General features: G+C 46.1%; 1 protein-coding gene across 1 annotated transcript in view; it reads right to left on the reverse strand.

Annotated features, from left to right (window-relative positions):
• Positions 1-1,312: 1,312 nt before the first annotated feature.
• LOC134352922 (proteolipid protein DM alpha) overlaps positions 1,313-17,368 on the reverse strand; it is a 51,450-nt gene continuing 35,394 nt past the window's right edge. Inside the window, exons 3-7 of the mRNA XM_063060551.1 lie at positions 15,601-15,757; positions 5,363-5,531; positions 4,376-4,449; positions 3,620-3,685; positions 1,313-1,844 (exon numbers count right to left, since the gene is read on the reverse strand). Coding sequence (XP_062916621.1) covers positions 1,764-1,844; positions 3,620-3,685; positions 4,376-4,449; positions 5,363-5,531; positions 15,601-15,757 — 547 coding nt within the window. The 3' untranslated portion in view covers positions 1,313-1,763. The remainder of the gene's footprint in view (positions 1,845-3,619; positions 3,686-4,375; positions 4,450-5,362; positions 5,532-15,600; positions 15,758-17,368) is intronic.

A 17,368-nucleotide genomic window follows, 5' to 3' on the forward strand; every position in this document is an offset into this window, starting at 1 on the left:
ATAAATGGAATTGAAAGTAAATTTCCTAGCTAGGATGCAGGATTGGTTAATGGCCAGTGAACAAACTCGAATAATGGGATCTTTTCCACCTTGGGGCAGTAACCAATGTGTGGCACAAGGATGCTGCTGGTGCCCCTGATATTCAAAGTGATTTATGGATCAATACCAAGTATAAAAAAAGACAAACAACTACAGGAACTGTACTAGAATTAGATGCGAAATGAGAAAGTTGGAAATGCTCAGCAGGCCGGGCAGCATATATGGTGAAAGGAGTAGAGTTTGGATAACGAACTCTCATCAGAAGGCTATTGACCTGGAATGTTAACTTTACGGTTCTCACTCCGAAGATACTTCACAATTTGTAGATTATCCATATATCTAAGTTCACTGATGGGACATAGCTGGACTCCAGGGATGGATTTGAGACTGATGGGAGGAGAGGCTTCACGGTGTATCGACAGGCAAAATGAACATGGCGAATGGAAGACCAGGCAAGAAAATATGAGGTCATGCATTTTGGCATATTTGCTTTTAAATGGAAAGATTGAGAAGTCTTCTTGTTCAACAGAACCTAGGAATTCTTGTACATAAACCACTAAATGTTAGCATGCCAATACACAAGCAAAAAAAGGAAAACTCAAGTCCTTTTGCAATAAAGTGCTGGACTTTGTTGCAAAAGGATATGAGCAAAAGCATCCTTCTAGTCAGGTAAAAGTCTCAGTCAAACTGGATTACCATGATCAGATGGTCTCCATATCCAAGGAAGGATATTCTTCCCGTAAGAGATTCCTTGGTGGGGGTAGGGAATAACCCAAGGAGAGTTTCATCTGAGCCTATAGTCTTCAGGCGTTAGAAAAATCAGGAGGACCTTGCTGAATGATACAACAGTGTGGATGCAGGAACAACGCATTTGCTACCTGAGTGTTTAAGAACACAGACCCAAAATACAGGGGAGCGTAACAGGTAAGTCACTGTTCATTAGGGCTTAATGCCAACTGGTGTTGAGTGGGGCCAAACAGATTTTGGGTATCAGGTCAGCACAGGAAAGCAAAGTGAGGTAAAAGATCACAGAACACACACACACACAAAGGGTTGAATGTTCTGTTCTGCCTTCTATTTCTTATGTTCTCAGATACCGTATGTTGTCCCCATTAAAATAAATTTTTTACCCCTTTCCAAACCAGCCTACACCGTCATTTCCAGCACATACTCTCCTACTAGATCCCAGTGAAATACTGATAAAACCTCGCTGGCTGTTAGTGCTGTGGGCTACTACCAGGGGAGGAAGACAAACCCATAACGTCCTCAACAGTTCACAGATAGTCGGTGGTTTTATTTCATAACTCCAGACTCGCACAGGGATCAGGCTCCTGGTGAGAAAGCACAATCCTGACCATGTTAATCTGGTCAGAAAGCAGAATCCGCAACTATTTGCACAGTCGTATTTGGCAACTACCAGTTTCAAGCTCGGAGATTCTGTTGTTGCGTTTGTCTCTGCATTCAATAGTGTTAAAATGCACGTTATAGTTAATACTAAACCAGCAGTTAAGAATGTTCCTTGTATTAAATGCACATCCTCGACACGACGTTCCAGCTTATGTGTAGGTTACAAGGCAAGTTCAGGATCCTTGTGCGGCTATTATGCAGGATTCAGAGGAAGTGAGGAATCACCAACAGTCCGTGAAATTTCCCCGGATTAAAATTGTGCAAAAGAAGCAGAGGAGTAAGAGGGAGGGGTACAGGAGAGGTGGGCGCAGGTGGGGTTAGAACTTAGTGCAGCAGTTGTCCCGGCTCATAAACTTCAGTACAGCATAGTTATAGGTGGAGGACATCATGTAGGTGAGCTGGAGAAGAGAGTGGGATGGAGGGGTTGTGTGGATGGGGGGGGAAAAAAGAAACAAAAACATTAAAGTTTATTCGGTTTGCAAAATCAAACATGACTAACACACAATCATAATGTTCAACAAAGTATCGTGTCTGTAGACAGGCACAGGCCTTTGCCTTACAATGCCAGACATCCACTTACTTGCACTAGGTCCATAGTGATTAAAGTACCTTTCTAGGGTACCAACTCATAGTGAGAGTCTCTCCGTCCACCGCAGGAAGATGCAGAGTTCCCGATTTCAACCATCATTTGGGTGAAAAAAAATCTTCCTCATTTCCCCTCTTAACCTTTTACTGTTTACCTTCAAACCTATGCCTTCTGGTAAAAGGCAAGGCTGCAAAAGGATATGTTTCTAATGCAGGCATAGGGTTCAGTGTACATTGGCTGGGCAGAAAGGCTAGCATTGGCATGATGGGACAAAGGGCCTATTTCGGAGCTTATTCCAAATGTGGCCTCACCATTGTTTTATAAAGCTGTTCCATAACTTTTCAACTCTTGTATTCTCTCCTCTGATTAATTAAGACCAGCATCCTGTGTGTCTTCTTCAGCGCCTTACCTACCTGTACCGCCACCTTCAAGATCTCCAGACCTGTACACCAATTCTGGACCTGTACATCTATTCTCAATGCTCCCCATTCAGTGTGTTCATCTTACCCTTCAATGTCCCCAAATATATCACTTTGTATTTCTCAGGATTAAATTCAATCCTCTATTATTTTGCCCATTTTGCCAGCAGATCAAAAACAAGAGAAAGTCTGCAGATGCTGGAAATCCAAAGCAACACACACAAAATGCTGGAGGAACTCAGCAGGTCGGGCAGCATCTAGGCAAATGAATACATAGTAGAAGTTTTGGGCTGAGTCCCTTCCTCAGGACTGAGGAGGAAAGGAAAAGATGCCAGAATAAAAAGGGTGGGGGGGGGAGGGGAAAGAGATTAGCTGGAAGGTGGTAGGTGAAGCCTAAAATGGGAGTAATGGGCAGGTAATAAAAATTAAAAAGTCAGAGTGGGGAATAGAGGAAGAGGGTGCGGGGATATGTTCACCAGAAGGTGCAATTGATGCTCATGCCATCAGGTTGGACGCTGCTCAGTCGGAATACAAGGTGTTGCTCCTCCACCCTGATGGTGGCCTCATCTTGGCTCAACAGGAGAGCACGTATCAACACGTCGGAATGAGAATTAGAATGTTTGGCCACTGGGAAGTCCCACTTGCGGTAGATGGTGCAGATCAATATTTTTCTGTAGCGTGGAACTATCCCACCACACCACCAATTTTTGTGTCATCACCAGCACAGCACTACCAACATGGTTCTGAGGTTAAGCTTCCATGGATATCCTGGAAACACATGACAAGGTGCAGCCACCAGCAATGTTTAAAGCAACACTGCATCATCTCCTGCAGGCCAATTAATGTGACTTGCTGGAATAACACTATCAAAGCCACAGCTCCATAAATAGGGCCAACCTTTTGCACACACTGTGCTTATTTATGTGAATTGCTGTGATCCATCCTCTTGCTGGGCAATTGAGGGTCACACAAGAGGAGTTGGGATGGGGACAGTCATGACAATACAGACTGGTGGGGCAGGTTTGAGGGGGTTGATGCTCCACTTCTGCTCTTACTGTGTTCTCTTGTGACGAAAATTTTGGCGTATGATGAGATTCAGCCTCCGCACACACAAAGAAATGCACTCACACCATCCAACACCCCTGGTTATCCACCACCTGCAACTTACCAAAGCAATGGCCGTTGCTGCAGCTCCGGCGAACGTTGCGATGAACAAATGGTAGGTCAGCTCCAGCTGCAGCCAAAACACAGAAATGCAGTGAAGAGAGTCGATCTTAAATACAACATCGACAGAACCAAAGCATTACAACGTCGGTGAGAGGTCTTACTGGCTCTAGGGATAGCAATACGTCTTGGGAAATCTTGTTCTGCTAGTTGGAATGCCGCAGTACCCACCAGAGAATTTCAAACGTGATACAAGGAGGGCATAATTTTAGGGTAATTGGAGGACAGTACATGGGGGGCGGGGGGGAATGTCAGCGATAAGCTTTCTTTTATACAGAGAGTGGTGAGCGTGTGCAACACCTTGCCAGGGGTGGTAACAGAGGCAGATATATCAGGGGGATTTAAACAAACACTTGGATAGCAGAAAAATGGAGGGAAGGGTCAGACTGACCTTAGAGTAGATTAAAAGGTTGACGCACATCATGGGCCTCAGGGCCTGAATTGTGCTGTAATGTTATAAGCTCTATGTGATGCTACATCAATGTAAAGTAAATCTCCCTCTGCATGGTCCCGTCACACAGAGCGATCTCTCCACAAAGCCTCATCGTACAGAGTGAAGACGGCTCACTCACACCCTACCTATCTTTAGAACCAAAGCTGAGGTCCAAAAGGGAATGAGTGGGTGAAAGTTGGGAACGTCCTAGCTCACAACACAACCTTGCCAGGCGAAATGGTGATCTAAGTTAGGGCTACCACTTACGTTAGAGTTGTTGCAGACAAGGGATAAATTCATGCCACAGACCTTCCCTGGACTAGCTTTCCATGGTAGCATTCCTAAAACATGAGGACATGAGGCACAAGACACTTGTGAATGATTTAGTGTGCATACAATCTGTTCATACACTGCGATCTTCCATCAGTAAATCACCATGGGAAAGTGAAAGGCAAAGACTAGCTGATCCCATTGATATGCAACCATTCTAAAGATCATATCACCTCAAAACTATATTCAGCAGTAATCCACCTCATTTGAACCTCAGCTCAACAATTAGTCATTCGTTTCATTCTTGAGGATTGCAAAGAAGTCAGAGCTTTTCAGGAGGTGGGATGATGGCAGGACCAATTAAAGGTGGGACCCCGGGTAGTAGGTTTCCTTAACCTTGCATTGTCCCTCACTACGAACAGAGTGAATACCCAAACTCGGCTTCATTTTATCAGCAATACCCCAGCCCCTCATTAGCTCAGACTGGAAGGTCCAATAATCTTTATACGAAAATTCTCAGTATCTCACCCTCACCCGGATATGGGCAGATTCTTAGGCATAGATTCTCCCAGCAGAAAATTGACTCCCGAAGATATCCAAGAATTTTACAAATGTGACTGAGATCCCACTACTGCCACCAAGAATGAAGTAGCACATGTTGTAACCTTTTCCCTTTTACTCCCAAACCCCCTCCCAAAAAACTCAGACTGAAAAGCCTAGGCACTATCATGTGGTCCCCTCCCTTCTGCCTTCCCGTAACAACTAATCCTCCTTAAGACTAGTAACTTGACCATTGACTAGTAAGAAGAAAAACCTTCCTTGTCTGGTTAGCCACAAAGTGCCTCCCTGGCCCCAACCCCTCAGAATAGCCAGTGTTGTGAATCTTGCCCCTTGCCCCAAGGTGAGGGCAACTTTGCATCGGAAACTTTGTCCCCACATTGTGGCCTCTTCTGCCACTGGGCCACACGGAAACACCATCCATACCGTACTGCCTGGCATCAATGCAGACATCATCAAAGCCAGTCCCATTCTCGGTCACTTGTCTGACTGTCTGGCACGTGGACCACATGGTGAAGTAGACGTAGACAGGCAGTGCAGAGAAGGCGAAGACTCCCATCCAGATCACACTCAAGATGTGGGTCAGGAAGATGAACTGCAGCAAGAGGAGAAGTTGACATCAAACTTGGTAGAGATCATCACAACATGTTTATAGTGAGGGGGGAATGGTTGGGAGGGCCAACTAGGAGAGATTAGGGGGGATTTCTCAGTAACTAGAAGGGTGAAAACCCCTGATAATCAGAATGAGTTTGATAGCAAATTTACGGTATAAAGGTTGGTATACTAACTCCTCCAGTACCAGTGCACAGAGGGTGCAGTTTGCAACATTTTACTTACTTGCCAGGCTACTAAGCCAACCAGTCCCAAGCCTACATCCTCTACCAACAAGGACAAGCCCAGCAGGTGCAGGAGAGTACAAACAGCTTTATCTTCCCCAAGTCCCACACCATCCTGGACTGGAAACACATCACCACTCCTACATTGTCACTGGGTCTAAATCCTGGAACACCCTACAGCACTCCGAGGGAGCATTTTCACAGAAGTGACAGCAGTGGCTTAAGATGACACCTCACCATCACTTGCTCAAGGGCACTTGGGGATGAGCAATACATGCTGACCTGCTAATGGTGCCCAGATCCTAGACTACTTAAAGAGTCTCTTTATCTCACTCTCCTGTGGCTCCACAGCTCTCTTGGACAAAGAGTTCCAAAGTTTCACTCATACTTGGGGTGAAGAAATTTCTTCTCATCTCTGTCCTGAATGACTGAGCCCTATTTTGATACTGTGACACCCCCCCCCCCACTCCCAGTTCTAAACGTCCAACCAGGGGAAACAACAGACTTGCATTAACTCTGTCCAGGCCCAGAAGAATGCACCACATATCAATTAAATCACCTCTCATTCTTCTGAACAAACATTTTTTCCCTCCACCCCAGGATTCATTTCAGTGAACATTTGCTGTACTCCAGAGAGTACACATATCTTGGTAAATTAATCACATGTACCGAGGAACAGTTTAAAACCTGGGTTCTGCATGCCGTCCATGCAGATCATTTCATCGTGTCAGTACATCAAGTAGCACAAGAGAAAAGCATTAACAGAATGCAGTTGTGTTACACCGTGACTTCCTTGGGTAGTGAGACCAACTCTGTATACGACACACACAACGAATGGTAGGGCCATAGCAAGTATTAAGGAACTGGGGGACACTGGTATACAAGTCCGAGGATTCCTGAATGTGGCAGCACAGGATGGTAATGAAGGTATGTGGGAAGCCAGCCTTCATTGGAAAGGGCATAGAATATACCAACAGGGAAGTTGTGATATGGTTAAATAGATCATTGGTGAGGCCACGTTTGAAATACTGTGCATAATTTTGGTTTGTAAAGTATAGAAAGAACATATTGCACTGGAAACAGTAGAGAAGGGGCTGTCTAGGGTGTCACATGAGATGGAATGTCTCAGTGAAGAGGAAAGACTGGACAAGTTGGACTTATTTCCTTTGAAGTGAAAGAGGCTGGAGGGTCGGGGGGGGGTGTTCCTTATAGATATATACAAAATCACAAGGGGGTAGAACTAAAGTAGACAATAGAAAACTTTTCCCCATAGCAGAGTTTGCAAGATGAGAGAACACAGGTTTAAGGTAAGGAGTAAGAGACTTAGTGGAGATAGAAGGAAGATTGTTTTTTCCACCAAGAGGAGAGTTAGAATCTGGATCATACTGCCTGAAGGGGTGGTGGAGGCAGAGAATCTCATAACGTTTAACTAGTATTCATATGAGCACTTGAATCACATAGGCACAGAAAGCTACTGGTAGATGGGATTGGTCTAGACAGGTAGGTAATGATTGGTGTGGGCACAGTAGGCTGAGAGGATTGTCACTGTGTTTGATGACTCTATTATAGAAAGCAAACACACCAATCCATTCTGGCAAAGGTACTAATTCCTATCATCATGATAAGAGACTACTAGACAGGTATATGGAGGAATTTAAGGTGGGGGCTTATATGGGAGGCAGGGTTTGAGGGTCGGCACAACATTGTGGGCTGAAGGGCCTGTACTGTGCTGTACTATTCTATATTCTATGTTCTATCATGACTTGCTGTAGCCTTACATTAACTTTCAATGATCTGTAGACACGGTTCTTCTGAACATCAACATCTTTTGGTTTCTTGTAATTTCAAACATATCCCACCATTACACATTTTCTACCAATGAAGGCCTCACTTTTTTTAATATTATATTGCATCTGTCAAGTCTCTGTCCTTTCACTAAAGCTATCTATATCCTGTACAAGCCTCTCTGCAGCCACCCAACTTTGTGTCATTAGAAAACTTGTACAAGTTATATTTGGTGCCCTCATCCAACATAAACATAAAATATGAACAGCATCAATTCCTGAGGCACTTCATAATCACAGCCTCTCAGCTCAGCTGTTTATTCCCACTTTCTTTTCTATTTGTTAACCATTCCTCAGTCCATGGTAACCAACACAGTGCCCACTAATACTACTTCATTCTCACTTTCGTATCATCTAATCAAAAGCCTTCTGAAAGCCCAGAGCACTACATCAACTATTTTGCTCTATCTGCTTTGCCCATATCAATTTTGCCAGTCACAACCACAGAGCTATCAGACTTATCAAACATGGCTGTCTTTCACAAATTCCTGCAGATTCTGCCCAATGCTTTTATTATTTAAGTGCCCAAAACCCATTCCCTCATTACAGATTTCAGTACTTTCTCTCCTACAAATGCCAGGCTTACTGCTCGCCAGCTTTCCATTTTCTCTCTCCTACCTTTCTTAAATAGTCTGGTTACATCTTTTACCTTTCAAGTTGTGAAAACCAGTCCAGAATCCGTGAAAGATGGCAACAATACACTCCCTCTATCTATCGTCAGATTTTACAGAACCCTTGAATGCAGGTCACCGGTTCCCAAGAACTTATCATCTTTCAGCCACATTAATGTCTCCAAGGACTTCTCTTTTAACTAAGTTTAATAACTTTCACCTCCTCATTCTGGACCTGTTGCCCTCCAGGAGAGCTCTGTGCTTCCTCAATGCAGATGGCACAAGATATTTGTTTAATTACTCTGCCATTTCCCTATTCTCGCAAACAATTTCTCTTACATGAGTCTATGAGAACCATATTAAATTTCTATATAGGAAACTTCAGTCTGCTTTTGTGCTTTACACCAAATCACTCCTCAAGTCCACATCACTGTCTTGATTTAATCCATTGAGACAAATGGAAGGCATTCCACTATGACCTGGGTTTATGCCTCGTGATTAGCGGAGTTTAGTGGCATCAGGAGTTCAAGTCAAGTCAAGTCACTTTTTATTGTCATTTTGACCAAAACTGCTGGTACTGTACACAGTAAAGACAAGACAATGTTTTTCAGGACCATGGTGCTACATGAAACAATACAAAAACTACACTGAACTACGTAAAACAACACAAAACTACACTAGCCTTCAGACCAACCCAGGACTGCATAAAGTGCACAAAACAGTGCAGGCATTACAATAAATAATAAACAAGACAATAAGCACAGTAGAGGGCAGTAGGTTGGTGTCAGTCCAGGCTCTGGGTATTGAGGAGTCTGATGACTTTGGGGAAGAAACTGTTACATAGTCTGGTCGTGAGAGCCCGAATGCTTCGGTGCCTTTTGCCAGATGGCAGGAGGGAGAAGAGTTTATATGAGGGGTGCGAGGGGTCCTTCATAATGCTGTTTGCTTTACGGATGCAGTGTGTGGTGTAAATATCTGTAATGGCAGGAAGAGAGACCCCGATGATCTTCTCAGCTGACCTCACTGTCCACTGCAGGGTCTTGCGATCTGAGATGGTGCAATTTCCAAACCAGGCAGTGATGCAGCTGCTCAGGATGCTCTCAATACAACCTCTGTAGAATGTGGTGAGGATGAGGAGGTGGGAGATGGACTTTTCTCAGCCTTCGCAGAAAGTGAAGACGGTGCTGGGCTTTCTTTGCTATGGAGCTGGTGTTGAGGGACCAGGTGAGATTCTCCGCCAAGTGAACACCAGGAAATTTGGTGCTCTTAACGATCTCTAAGGAGGAGTCATCGATGTTCAGCAGAGAGTGGTCGCTCCGTGTCCTCCTGAAGTCAACAACCATCTCTTTTGTTTTGTTCACATTCAGAGTCAGGTCGTTGGCTCTGCACCAGTCCATTAGCCGCTGCACCTCCTCTCTGTATGCTGACTCATCGTTCTTGCTGATGAGACCCACCACGGTCGTGTCATCGGTGAACTTGATGATGTGTCGAGCTGTGTGTTGCAGTACAGTCGTGGGTCAGCAGAGTGAACAGCAGTGGACTGAGCACACAGCCCTAGGGGGTCTTCGTGCTCAGTGTGATCGTGTTGGAGATGCTGCTTCCAATCCGGACTGACTGAGGTCTCCCAGTCAGGAAGTCTAGGATCCAGTTGCAGAGGGTGGTGTTCAGGCCCAGTAAGTTCAGCTTTCCAATCAGTTTCTGAGGAATGATTGTGTTGAATGTTGAACTGAAGTCTATGGACAGCATTCGAACAAACGTGTATTTTTTGTCCAGGTGGGTTAGGGCCAGGTGGAGGGTGATGGCAATGGCATCGTCTGTTGAATGGTTGGGACGGTACGCAAACTGCAGGGGGTCCAGTGAGGGGGGCAGCAGGGTCTTGATGTGCCTCATGACGAGCCTCTCGAAACACTTCATGATGATGGATGTGAGTGCAATTGGACGGTAGTCGTTGAGGCAGGACACTGAAGACTTCTTCGTCACGGGGACGATGGTGGCGGCCTTGAAGCACGTAGGAATGACGGCGCTGCTCAGGGAGATGTTGAAGATATCAGTGAGAATATCTGCTAGCTGATCTGCACATCCTCTAAGCACCCTGCCAGGAATATTGTCTGGTCCAGCAGCCATCCATGGGTTGACCCTGCACAGGGTTCTCCTCACATCAGCCATGATAAGACACAGCACCTGCTCATTTGGAGAAGGGGTGGTTTTCCTCACCACCACATCATTTTCCACCTCGAAATGAGCGTAGAAGTTGTTCAGCGCATTTGGGAGGGAGGCATCACCCGCACAGGCAGGTGATGTTGTCCTGTAGTTGGTGATGTCCTGAATGCCCTTCCACATGTGCCGCGTGTCTCCGCTGTCCTGGAAGTGGCTGTGGACTCGCTGGGCACGTGCACGCTTTGTAACTTCTAAGTCATAGAGTTTGACATCTGGCTCTTCAACCCATATCATCTATGCTGAACATGATTCCCATCTACACTAAGCACATTTGATTGTGTGGATAGGCAAAGCTCAACTGCCATCTGTAAATCCACTGATGATGCCACTGTTGTTGACAGAATCTGAGATGGCAGTGAGGTGTACAGCAGCAAATTAGATAGGCTGGTATCACAACACCAACCTTGCACTCAGTGTCAGGAAGACCAAGGAAATGACTGTGGCATTCAGGAAGGGGAAGGTGGGAGAACACACACCAATCCTCACAGAAGGGTCAGCAGTAGAAAGGCAAGCAGTTTCAGCTTCCTGGGCATCCTCAACCTGGGCCCACCATACTGATGAAGGCATGTCAGCAGCTAATACTCCATTAGGAGTTTGAGGAGATTGGAATGCCACCAAAGACTCGAGCAGATGTCTGCATGTGTATGTGGAAAGGGTCCTGACTGGTTGCATCACCGTCTGGTGTGGAGGCACCAAGGCACAGGATCAAAAGACCCTTCAGAGCACTGGGGACTCAGCCAGCTCCACCACAGGGACAAGCCTCCCCACCGCTGAGGACATCTCCAAGAGGCAGTGTCTCAAGAAGGTGGCACCCTTCACTGAAGACCTTCACCACCCAGGACATGCCCAGTTCTCATGCTACCATCACGGAGGAGGTACAGGAGCCTAACCACACACACTCAATGTTTTAGAAACAGCTTCTTGCCCTCCGCCATCAGATTTCTGAACAGTCCATGAACATTAGTTCACTTGTGCACTAGATATTTATTTTTACTGTAGCTTATAGTATTTGTCACGCCTGCACTGTACTGCTGTCACTAAACAATAAATTTCGTGAATAATGGCAGTGACAATGAACCCGACTCTGATTTGGCCTGTATGGCTCTAAATTTTTCTTATCAAATTACCTGTCCAAATGTCTTTTAACCATTGTCAGTGTACCCGCTTCTACTACTTCTTCTAGCAGCTCGTTCTATATACCCACATCCCTTTGTGTGAAAAATTTGCCACACAGGACTCTGTTAAATCATTCCCCTCTCACCTTGAACCTGAACTCTCTTCTTTTCAGTGCTCCATCCCTAGGAAAAGACAGTGACTATCTATACTATTTATGTCCCTCATAATATTATAAAGCTGTAAAATCAACCCCCTTTGCTCCAAGGGAACAGTCCCAGCCTACCCAATCTCTTTGCTCCAAGGAAACAGTCCCAGCCTACCCAACCTCTTTGCTCCAGGGGAACAGTCCCGGCCTACCCAATCTCTTACGGCTCAACCCCTTGAGTCCAGGCAGCATTACTGTGAATCTTTACTGCACCTTCCCTAGCTTAATCATATCCTTCCTATAATGTGGCAACCAGAGCTACACACAATGCTTGCCATGGGCTAACCTGCCTGTGGCAGGATTTATACGTTTGCTCCATTATCCTGCTGAAGCCTCGTATGCATGTACAGTAGACACTTTCCAAGATCAGACACTGCAAACTGCTCACTCTGCCCTTGGTGTTGATAGAACAGTTCACCAGACAAAAGCATGACTTCCCTCTCCTTGGGCTAGACACCTTGATGACATGATTAGTACTTACTCTCTTTCCGCTTATTTTCTGTACTGGCCCAAAGCAGTTTAATGAACTTCAGCACACAGACCATTAAAAACAAAAATTTAAAACTGAGGAACACACACAAAATGCTGGAGGAACTCAGCAGGCCATGCAGCATCTAGGAAAAGAAGGGTTTTGAACCTAAATGTCGACTACAACTTTCTTCTAGATGCTGCCTGGCCTGCTGAGTTACTCCAGCATTTTGTGTGTGTTGCTCAGATTTCCAGCATCTACATATTTTCTCTTGTTTGTGATTTAAAACAGAGAAGTTTCTTCTCGCGGGGGTGGGAATCTCTGGATCACTAAAGGGTTGTGAAGCCTAGATCTTTGGGGGTATTGAAAGAGGAGGGAGATTATTCTTAAACTATATGGGTATATCAGAAGAGTAATTGAGGCATGACGTGTATTGAATGAAAAGGCAGGCTTGCGGCGGTGGGGGGGGGCGCTGATTGGCCCCAGAATTAAAACACTGGACAGAATTTTAAATACTGACTCTCTCTAGCTGTATGGAAAATGGAGGCAGGAACTATAGGCCCTCCAGCCGTCAACCAAGTTCCTATTCTGATCAAATTCTCAAGGTACAGTGTACCCCTGGTTCTATTTAAGGCTGCCCTATGTACTGTTGTGATGGGCAGTGGTGTTGAGCAGATTACTGGCCACAGGTGTGAGCAGAACAAAGTCAAAAGTAAATTGCATGTTTGGATGTGGCAAACACAAGCCAGAGTTTGTTCTGATATGGATGAGAAAGGTTACTGATACACAGCTGAGAGTCTGGGCTGGTCTTGGAGGCCGAATCCTCCACAAGGCATTGATAACAGCTCAGCATGTGCCACCCTTAGACCTTTGGCTGAACATCCCATATAAAACACCCAGGTTAGCGCCGAGGGAATGCTGTACATTACAGATGTCCTTATTCAGACAAAACACAGAGGAAAGTCCTGTGACACTCTGTGAAAAGCAGAGTAGAACTAGCCAAGCAAAACCACAACTCACTACCTCAGTCCTGCACAAACTGGCTTCTGCTTTCACGTCTTGGGATCTGGACATCAGTAGCAAGACCATTATTTACTGTTCATCCCAGACTGCCCTCGAGTCGGTGCATTGAGCAGCCGAGCCATTGATTTATAAATGAAGTTATATTTCTGACCCAACTGGTCCATGCCCATCAAGGTGCCTTACTGACTTAGTCCCATATCCTACTAATCCTTTCCCATTCTTCCCTTCTTTTCCCCTTTGTAAAATTTTAATTTTGTCCACCTCTACTGCTTCCTTTGGCAGTTTGGTCCATATATCCACCACCCTGTGTGGAAAATTTGCCTTTTAAATCTTCCCCTCTTGTACCCTTTACCCTTAAGTTTTTGACTCACTCTGGGGAAAAGACTGGAACTATTCACCTTACCTATGCACCTCATTGTTACAAAAACCATTATAATGTCTGCCGTCTGCCTCCTACGGTCCGAGGAAAACATTCACAACTCATCCAGCCTCATCTTACAATTCAAGCCTTCGGATTCCGGCAGGAACCTTGTGGATATTTTCTGCGACCTCTACTTTAATCACAGGGCCCTGCATGGTACAATGCCCAGAACTGCACACAATCCCTGTAGCACACCACTGGACACAGGCTACAAACTAAAATAAAACAGCCCTCTCCATCCACCAAGCCAACTTTGTATACAACGGGCTAGCTCACCAGACATCCTACGTGATCTAACCTTCCAGACCAGCTTGCTGTGTAAGACTACTGAAATCCATGCAGTGAAGGTGCTCCCATCATGTATTGGGAAGAGAGAGGCCAGATTTACACCCAGTGATGATGAAGAAACAATATACTTCCAAGGTCATGGGGAATGTGTGTCTTCAGAGGGAACCGGTAGGCAATGGGATGTCCGCTGTGTCCCTCACTTTATGAAGATGAGCCAGGGGTATTTGTTTACTGTAATATTTTTGGAGTAACCAGATATCAGGTAGGGTGCTACATAAATTCAAGTCCTTCCATATTACATATGCTTGATGGAACACATGAAATCATCTGAATGGCTTCTCAGCACTTTCCCACCAAGGGACTACTACTACGTCGACTCAGGCCTAGGGGACGGACTCTCCACTTCTCCCTCTCCCTCATCAGTGTGTTACCATGGGAGTGAAACAAAAATTCACCAGTTCTCTCCATGAATTCTGTAATGCTTCCTCGTAAAGTGCGAATGGAAGTCAAGAATAGCTTTCCTAAACTATCAAGGCCCCCGCTCTTTGTTCTCTTGCCTGTCAATCACCCTCTGTCCAACGTACAGCACCAAGCTTCGCTCGAGCGGAACAAGGCATGTCTGCATTGTGTCACCATTCTTGCCTGGGTTTTGAAACATAGAAACATAGAAAATAGGCACAGGAGTAGGCCATTCGGCCCTTCGAGCCTGCACCACCATTCAGTACGATCATGGCTGATCATCCAACTCAGAACCCTGTACCTGCCTTCTCTCCATACCCCGTGATCCCTTTAGCCACAAGGGCCATATCTAACTCCCTCTTAAATATAGCCAATGAACTGGCCTCAACTGTTTCCTGTGGCAGAGAATTCCACAGATTCACCACTCTCTGTGTGAAGAAGTTTTTCCTCATCTGGGTCCTAAAAGGCTTCCCCTTTATCTTCAAACTGTGACCCCTCATTCTGGACTTCCCCAACATCGGGAACAATCTTCCTACATCTAGCCTGTCCAATCCCTTTAGAATTTTATACGTTTCAATAAGATCCCCCCTCAATCTTCTAAATTCCAGGGAATATAAGCCTAGCCGATCCAGTCTTTCATCATATGAAAGTCCTGCCATCCCAGGAATCAATCTGGTGAACCTTCTTTGTACTCCCTCTATGGCAAGAATGTCTTTCCTCAGATTAGGGGACCAAAACTGCACACAATACTCCAGGTGTGGTCTCACCAGGGCCTTGTACAACCGCAGTAGTACCTCCCTGCTCCTGTACTCGAATCCTCTTGCTATGAATGCCAGCATACCATTCGCCTTTTTCACCGCCTGCTGTACCTGCATGCCCACTTTCAACGACTGGTGTATAATGACACCCAGGTCTCGTTGCACCTCCCCTTTTCCTAATCGGCCACCATTCAGATAATAATCTGTTTTCCTGTTCTTGCCACCAAAGTGGATTGAAGCAACTGTGGATTACTGACAGCAGAATTACACCATCCCAGAGCAACACCGTCACCACTGGGGCACCAACTCAGATCAAGGATCAGTTTCTCTTTCTCCCTACCCATCATAAATTCACCAAGTTCAAAGGTGGGCAGCCAAGCAATGGAAGGGTCGGAGCAGAGGCTCCACGAGACTTACTGTAGCGCTGACACATCTGCCGCACATCGTGGTCCTAAATTCCCCGAAGAGGGACTTGACAGCACTGGTGGTGTAGAATCCTTCGGCCAGCAGCAGCACGCCGTACAGGAAGAAGAAGGATGCAGTCCCATAGATAACATACTGGAAGATCTGGACCCTGGAAGCAACAGAGCGAATGGGTAGTAATGAGCAATCATATCATCAATATAGGTCCAAAGAAGGGAATATTGTGGGAGCAAGGGCACCCAGCAGTCGGGCAGATCTGCATGGGTCGGGTAGTTGGGCTCCCACTGCACTCTCCCAGGTAACAGGAACAATGAGGAGTAAATTGGGACAAAAATGGAACACAAGAAGTGGAAAGAATTTATCTCAAGACAGTTCTGAATTGATTCCAGTGACCTCTTACCTACAGAAGCCTCTGATACCCTTTCCTGAGAATGTTAACGGCATAGATAGCTGAACAGTCACTTCCACCTTTTACACTACTGCCCCTTCTGACTTGCCCACTGGCTTTTCTCAATCTCTATACTTGATCCACAAAGTCCTCGACAGGCTGAGTACATGTAGGATGCACCCCGAGGCCAGGAGCTCCAGACCTGGGGCTCTCACCATCAGAATAAGGGTTTGGCCATTCCTCACTGCAATAAAGAGAACCTCCTTTACTTGGAGGACTGTGACCCTTCAGAATTCTCTTTCTGGGGGGGGCGTGGGCTGAGTCATTGAGTTCATTCGAGATACACTGAGCATCTTGGACATTAAGTGAATTTTGAAAAATGGGAATTGTACAAGAAGGGGATGTCAGGAGATTGAGCACCAATTCCAACTGGTGGGTCACTGGTGGAGAGTGTTAGCACCAGTTCCCATTGGTGGGTCACGGTCACTGGTGGAGAGCATTAGCACCAGTTCCCATTGGTGGGTCACTGGTGGAGAGCGTTAGCACCGGTTCCCATTGGTGGGTCACTGGTGGAGAGCGTTAGCACCGGTTCCCATTGGTGGGTCACTGGTGGAGAGCGTTAGCACCAGTTCCCATTGGTGGGTCACTGGTGGAGACCGTTAGCACCGGTTCCCATTGGTGGGTCACTGGTGGAGAGCGTTAGCACCGGTTCCCATTGGTGGGTCACTGGTGGAGAGCGTTAGCACCGGTTCCCATTGGTGGGTCACTGGTGGAGAGCATTAGCACCGGTTCCCATTGGTGGGTCACTGGTGGAGAGCGTTAGCACCAGTTCCCATTGGTGGGTCACTGGTGGAGAGCGTTAGCACCGGTTCCCATTGGTGGGTCACTGGTGGAGAGCATTAGCACCGGTTCCCATTGGTGGGTCACTGGTGGAGAGCGTTAGCACCAGTTCCCATTGGTGGGTCACTGGTGGAGAGCGTTAGCACCAGTTCCCATTGGTGGGTCACTGGTGGAGAGCGTTAGCACCAGTTCCCATTGGTGGGTCACTGGTGGAGAGTGTTAGCAGCTTTACGTTCTTGGACCAATTGTCCAGTGTTCAGCACATAGACAGAATAACGAAAAAGGCACTCCAACATCTCTGTTTTTTTTGAAGCTTCAGGACATTTGGCATGTCATGAAATACTCTAACAGACCTCTAAGGGTGCACTGTTGAAAGTACCCCGACTGCTTGCATCATAGGCTGGTACAGCAATTCCAAAGCACAGAAATACCAGAGGACAAAGAGAGCAGTAAACACAACCTGCTGCCTGGCATGCACAGCTCTCCTCGCCACTGGGAGCCTCGACATGAGGAGCTGCCTCAAAGATCCCCACT

The sequence above is a fragment of the Mobula hypostoma genome, chromosome 10, assembly GCF_963921235.1.
Source record: "Mobula hypostoma chromosome 10, sMobHyp1.1, whole genome shotgun sequence".
NCBI classification, from domain to species: Eukaryota; Metazoa; Chordata; class Chondrichthyes; order Myliobatiformes; family Myliobatidae; genus Mobula; species Mobula hypostoma.